General features: G+C 54.9%; 1 protein-coding gene across 1 annotated transcript in view; it reads left to right on the top strand.

The window, feature by feature from the left end:
• Positions 1-2,906: 2,906 nt before the first annotated feature.
• The window catches only part of SLIT1 (slit guidance ligand 1), a 154,571-nt gene continuing 150,960 nt past the window's right edge, over positions 2,907-6,517 (top strand). Inside the window, exon 1 of the mRNA XM_081267070.1 lies at positions 2,907-3,118. Coding sequence (XP_081123196.1) covers positions 2,922-3,118 — 197 coding nt within the window. The 5' untranslated portion in view covers positions 2,907-2,921. The remainder of the gene's footprint in view (positions 3,119-6,517) is intronic.

Here is a 6,517-nt window from a genome sequence, read left to right as displayed (position 1 = left end):
AGACCCCAGGGCACGTCTCCTGGCTAATCAACACTCTCCCCTTCCCCACATGGGTCCTGGCTTCTAGGGGCCCTCTGAGGTCATGGGGCCGGGAGGCACTGCTGGAGCAGAAGGTGGGAGACCAGACATCTTCAACAGTGAGAGTGTGGCCTGTGACAGGCCTACTAAGTGCCAGGTGCTGGGGTAAAAGCCAGTGAGGAAGTGAGGGGGTGGGGAGAGGTGGGGCCCCACCCTGGAGGGGTGTCATGGAAGGAGCACAAGGGCAAACAGAGCTCCAGCTAGGGTAGGGTCAACAAAACAGCAGGCACTGGGAATGAGGACTTCAGAGTGCTGCCAGGGGCTGGGCAGGCCTGAGGAGAGCACTTATAGTTTGCTAGATGAGGGCAGAGGCAGGTGGGTCCTTAGGTCGAGCCAGATCTACCCCGAGTTACTGAATTGATGCTCCAGAGCCCAAATAACCCAAGATGGAGGCCATGCTCAGGGGAGTGCAAATACTTTCAAAAGAATGCTCAAAAGCCTGAAAAATCAGCCACGTTAGTTGTGACAGACTGGCCACAGTTCTACCTCTGCTCTGACCGTAGATACTACAAAAAAAATTTCATGCAGGTGGAAAAGAAGAACCCTGAGTCTTGGGGTTCATCTTGGGGCTCATCTTGTGGAGCCCACCAGTCTCTCACCACCTGGCAGATTGTATCTGTGCCTGACATCTTTGGGACCAGCCCTTTCTTTCCGGGAGACTCCACAGCAGCCCCGGTGGGGGCAGGAACTTCCCGAGCAGCTCCGACACTCCCTCTTGGCAGGCAGGCCATGTGCAGCCTCACACCAGGCCCCACCCGACAGACTGATGGACAGGGTTGGTCCTCCAGAGCCCCAGCAAGGCCCCCTACTGTCCTTGGTTTGAGGAAGTGTCTTGTCTTTTCTCTGGTTGCAGAGAATTCTCCCCACATGGATTTCCCATTCACATCCTTGCCCACATGTTTTAGTCAGCTCTGCACCTCCTCTCCCAGCCGCTGTGACTAAAAGACACAACCAGAACAACTGTCAGGGAGGAGAGGTTTATTTAGGGACTCATGTTTCCGAGGTCTCAATCCATAGACAGCTGGCTTTATTCCTCAGGTCTCCAGGTGAGGCAGAACAACATGGCGGAAGAGTATGTGGCAGAGGGAAGGGCTCTCATCGGGATCAGAAAGCAGAGAGGAGATTCTACTCTCCAGAAACAAAATACGTACCCCATAGCCATACCCCCAGTGAACCACTTCCCCCAGCTACACCCCACCTGCCTCCAGTTACCACCAAGTAAATCCCATCAGGGACTTAGATTCACTGACTAGGTTAAGGCTATAACCTAATCATTTCTCCTCCAAACCTTCCTGCATTGTCTCACACATGAGGTTTTGGGGGACACCTCACATCCAAACCATAACACTACACCCACCTTGGAGTAAGAAACATCCCTGCTCACCAGGGTGTAAGGCTTGGGGTCCTGTATAGGTAGCCTGAGTTTCTCTCCCAAGCACAGCTGCGGGGACTTTTTCTAGCCCTCTCTGCCTCCCTTTGATAACAGACTAGGATAGTCATTTCCATCTGTTTCCACCTGTCAGAAATGGAGGAGCACTGATATGAGTGGAGGATGGTGCATGCTGGATTCCCAAGTCCGACTGACACTGTGCTCCCCAATAGGGAAGCCATCAAGCTGGCCTGGGTAGAGAAACACAACCCCTGTGCAAATGCCCAGTGCAGGGCTATTCTCTTCCTGCTGTGCTGGCCTCAATTTCCCTGGAGAAGTGGGGTGCTGCCATCTTGGGAAGAAGGTGTATTGGAGAAAAGGGGACTGTACTTGGCCTAGGGCTTTTGTGTGAAGCACCCCCCATCCCCCACCTCCCACCCGCCCTTTGCCGCCCTGCAGGGCTCAGTCTTCAAGATTTCAGGCTAAGTAAGGCAGGTGGCTTGGGGAAGCCACCTGGGGCCAGGGACTTCCTTTCACCAATAATTGACAAAGTCAGTCTGTTGAGGCCCGGGCCCCTTTAGCCTTGGGGAAAGCAAGTCTGTGGCCTTGGTGTCCAGGCGCTAAAAAAGATCCCCTTCCTCCTGTAGATCACCATCTGGGGCCAGGGATGCTTGGGTGTCTGCGTCTAAATGTGTGCATCCTTGGTGTGTGTGTGTGTGTGTGTGTGTGTGTGTGAGTGAGGAGAGAGAGAGAGAGAGAGAGAGAGAGAGAGAGAGAGAGAGAGAGAGAGAGAGAGAGAGAGAGAGATGAGAGAGAGAGAGAGAGAGAGAGAGAGAGAGAGAGAGAGAGAGAGAGAGAGAGAGATGCGCGTGTTCGTGTGCGTAGAGCCCATCGGGCAGGTCGCCCTTGCCCCTCCTCCCGCAGCCCCCTGCCCACTGGCGGCGCCTCGGAGGTTCCACCTTTGAAACTGGACGCTGCCGCAGCCGCTGCCTGAGCGCTGGGGAGGAGGGGGCGGTGGTCGAGGCCGGGGGAGGGCGGGGAGGAGTCTGGCCCTGGTGTGTGCTTTTCGATTGATGGATGACTGCCGGGTGGGAGCGAGCGTGCGGGTGTGAGTGTATGTGTGTGCGTGTGTGTGAGTGTGTGTGTGTGTGCGCGGGGTGCGTGCGCGCGCGGGGCCTGCCCATTTTCTTCCTTCGCAGCAGTCAGTTGGGAGCTGGAGGGAGGGTGAGGGAGACGCAGCGGCGAGAAACCCGAGCGGAGCCGAGCGCCCTCCGCCCCAGGCGCCCTCCCTCGGTCTGCGCCCAGGCGCCGTCGCTGGGTGTAGCGAGGTGCCTCCCAGCCCGCAAGGGCGCAGCGCACCAGCCGCGGGCTCTTCTGGGCTTTGCGGGGCGCTGCACCTGGAGGCGGCCCCGGACGGGGATGCTCAGCGGCTGCCGCCGTCCGGCAGGCAAGCGGGACGCGCGGTGAGGGCACCATGGCTCTGACGCCCGGGCTGGGGACCTCGGCCGGGCTGGTCCGGCCCGAGCTCTGGCTGCTTCTGTGGGCAGCCGCGTGGCGCCTGGGTACCACGGCTTGCCCCGCCCTCTGCACCTGCACCGGCACCACGGTGGACTGCCACGGCACGGGGCTGCAGGCCATTCCCAAGAACATCCCACGAAACACGGAGCGCCTGTAAGTATGGCCCCCACCCGCGGTCCGCAGGGAGCCCCGGGGTTGCCCTCCCATCCAGACGCCCCCTAGGGCTGCGGTGGGGGCAGGACTGTGGGGCCCGAGCTCTGCAACCAACAGACGGGTCAGTGCCCGCCAGGGTCATTCCCCAGCCAGGAGCCAGGAGCACCGCTGTTTCCCTTTCCCCGGATTCAAAGGGCCCTCGGCGGGGCTGTCAGCCCATCCTCACACCTGCACCCTGCGCTCTGCACAGGCAGGCCCTTCCCACTGCGCCAGCACTTTATTCCTCCAGGGTGCCAGCGATTTGGTGCCAGCAAGCTTTCGTGGCACCCAAGAGGGAAGCTTCCCACACTCGCCAGGCACAGTGTCTCCTTCTGGACACATGGGGTTGGGGCTGTGTTCTAAGCGGTTGTGTGGGTTTGGGTGCTTTGGGCTTCCCGCCTGGTGATGGGCAGTCCGGTGTGGTGGACTTGGAAGTTTCTGATCTCCGGCTTCCTCTCCATTGTTTGCCCCAGAGCCTAGAGAATTCTTCCCGTGCAGGTGTCAGCTCTCCCGCCCCAAGCCATCCCCAACCCAGGCAGACAATGGGACCTGAGGGCCGTGGGTTTGGGGATTGGAACATGTTAAGATCAACATCCAAAGAAGGGTAGGTGTGTCCCAGACTGGGAGCCCAATGAATAAGATCTAGAGAGCAGGAGCTTGGAGCAGATACACAAGGTTAAAGATGTTGACCATGACAAGTCATAAAAAAGGTCATTTTGCTTCCACTTCTGAATTCTTGAGGAAATTGAACCCTTTCTAGACCTGCTGAGCCTTGTAGGGTGTTTTCGATATTCTCCTGCAGCATGTGTGTTCCTAGTGTCTGTGAGCACCTCAGTAGTGCAAGGCCATGAGATTCCCTGTGCATGGCTGTGTGTGTAGGTTTTTGGTCATAGCCAGGGCCTTTGTACTGCTCGCAGGGGTGACTGCATGGGGAGGTTTTTGATTGAGACTTTGGAGAAGGCTGCTAGCTCCTTTGAAACCTGCCAGCTCCTTTCCACACTCCAGGGTGACTGCCGAGGCTCTCAGGAAAGGTGTACATATTTTGATAACTTTTGAGCACATTTTCATGGCTCTCAGGTGCAGACAGCTGATCCTGGGGAGAACTGTCGCCTGGATCAAAGTCTACCTAGGCCAGCAATTAATGATCACATTTGCCCCAGACTCTTCTTGCCTGAGTCTGAAACATTCCCGTGGAGGTTTCAGAGAAGTTGCAATCTACATGCAATCTAGATAGGAATCGATGCGTGTGCATGAGTGTGCGTTAGCACGTGTGTTGTGGGGCTGGGGAGAAATGGTGGGGTGGAGAGAAGTGGGACCAAACCCGGTTTTCTTGGGGCAGCCTGTGCATTATCCTGTGTGGACCTGGAGAGGAAATGAGCATCAGACATTATCCAGAGGATCCCTGAAGTCACCTGGTCACCCTCTATGTCTGTTCTCTCTGGACCTACTCCCAGTTCCTCTTGCCTTGTCTCCTGTACCTGTTACCCAGGTAGCAGCCTTGATCTGAGACACATAAGCCGCCCCTGTATGGTAGGATCTTGAATCTTTTTTTTTTTTTTTTAAAGATAGAGTGAGAGGTGTGTGTGTGTGAGAGAGAGAGAGAGAGAGAGAGAGAGAGAGAGAGAGAGAGAGAATTTTTAATATTTATTTTTTAGTTCTCGGCGGACATAACATCTTTGTTGGTATGTGGTGCTGAGGATCGAACCCGGGCCGCACGCATGCCAGGCAAGCGCGCTACCGCTTGAGCCACATCCCCAGCCCCAGGATCTTGAATCTTGAAGTCTTCTCCACCTGAAGACTTCTTGAAGTTTTCTTAACACCTTTAGTGTTTAAGATAGGGTGTGTCTTGACTTGCATGAACTCTCTAGTTTTTTTTTTTTTCCAATCAGTGAGATGGAACGAAGTGCAATATCCTAGCAAAGAGGAAAGAGTTGGGGCTCTGGGAGTGTCAGTCCCTGGGTTGGAGCCTGAACTCTGACAAATATTAGCTGTGTGACCTTGAGCAAGTTACTAAAGTAAGTAACTTGCTTTCTATCAGGAAAATGGGGCCAGATACATGTTTTCTTTGGTTCTAGTGAGGATGGAAGTAATGCATGGAAGAACCTGTATGTTATAATGCTCCCTTAAGTGAGATCTGATTGTGATAGGACTAGCCTATTATGATAAAATAGGGCAAGAAGCCTCATTATTTTAATTCAGCAAATTTTCACTAAGCCAAAAATTGCCCTGGGTGCTGAGGCTGCAAAAGGAATGAGGCACCTTCCAGGGGCATGTGGTTGAGGACTGAGCAGGGAACTCCTAACTACAGGTGCTTGGGAGAGGGCCAGGCCAGCAGTCTAATGGGGTACTAAGAACACTGGGGTAAGAAGCCCTTTTTGGGGTATGGGGGCTTCTCAAGGAATGGGCTGTTCCATCAGCCATTGGATTTTGGATTTTGCCAAGCAGAGAGGACACGCAATGGAGGCAGAAGGAACAGCATGGATCAAATCCTCAGGCGTGAGCGTGCCAGGCCTGCTAAGGACAAATGGACCAGCTTGTCCCAGGGGCTGAATCTTGCTGTGTCTAGTGGATGCGAGGGGACTGGAGGCTGGAGAGAGATTGGGAAAGGGCAGGAAGGTCTTTCTCTATCTGGACTTTTCCTTTGGAGACTTCTAGGTGGAAATCCGGGGGCGAGTTATCCTGGGGGAGTGGGAGAGGTCTGATCTCTGCTCTGCACGCAGAGCCCCTGGGGTTGGAAAGGACATTGAAAGCCAAAGGAGCCTCCTGTTCACCAGGCAGGCCTTGGAAGAGCCATTTGAAGAGAAAGGGAGCATCCTGAACGAGGCCTTGGTGAGGGCCCAGGCAGACTCAGGATGACTAGCAAATGCTCTCTGTGATCAATATGGGCACAGCACAGCACTGGAGCCCGCGAGAGCGTCTTCCTCTGAGGCTGTGAAATTTTTATGGACTGCAGCTGTGCATTTGCCTTTTGTCCTTTGGGCTGCTTCTGTGGCAGCCTGGGAGATCCGGCAACTTTATGATCCCGTATTCCATAACTTCTCCCCCAGTGAGAAGAAATTGTCATTGGTTTGCTGCAGGGACTTCTGGGGAGAGGGTAAGTAGGCCCTAGAGCTGCTGAGGAAACCAGTTCAGCCAGGGGGGCTGCAGGGCCGAGGGACGGTGGGCAGGGAAAGAACGCTAAATAATTCACTGTAGTGGAGCAATTGAAATACAGAGCCGGTGGGAGAGGCGCTGGAGGAGGCCTGGAGGTGTCATCTCTTTGTAGAACCCAGGCTCAGAGGGACCCAGCAGAGCCACTGGTAACTTTTTTTCTTCCATTCAAGGACCTTAGTTTTTCAATTGGATTTAAAAAACAAAAGC

Source organism: Spermophilus citellus (assembly GCF_964194105.1).
Source record: "Spermophilus citellus genome assembly, chromosome: 15".
In the NCBI taxonomy this organism is placed as follows: domain Eukaryota; kingdom Metazoa; phylum Chordata; class Mammalia; order Rodentia; family Sciuridae; genus Spermophilus; species Spermophilus citellus.
The sequence above is the reverse complement of the archived record's forward strand: the minus strand, read 5'-3'. Positions and strand labels throughout refer to the sequence as shown.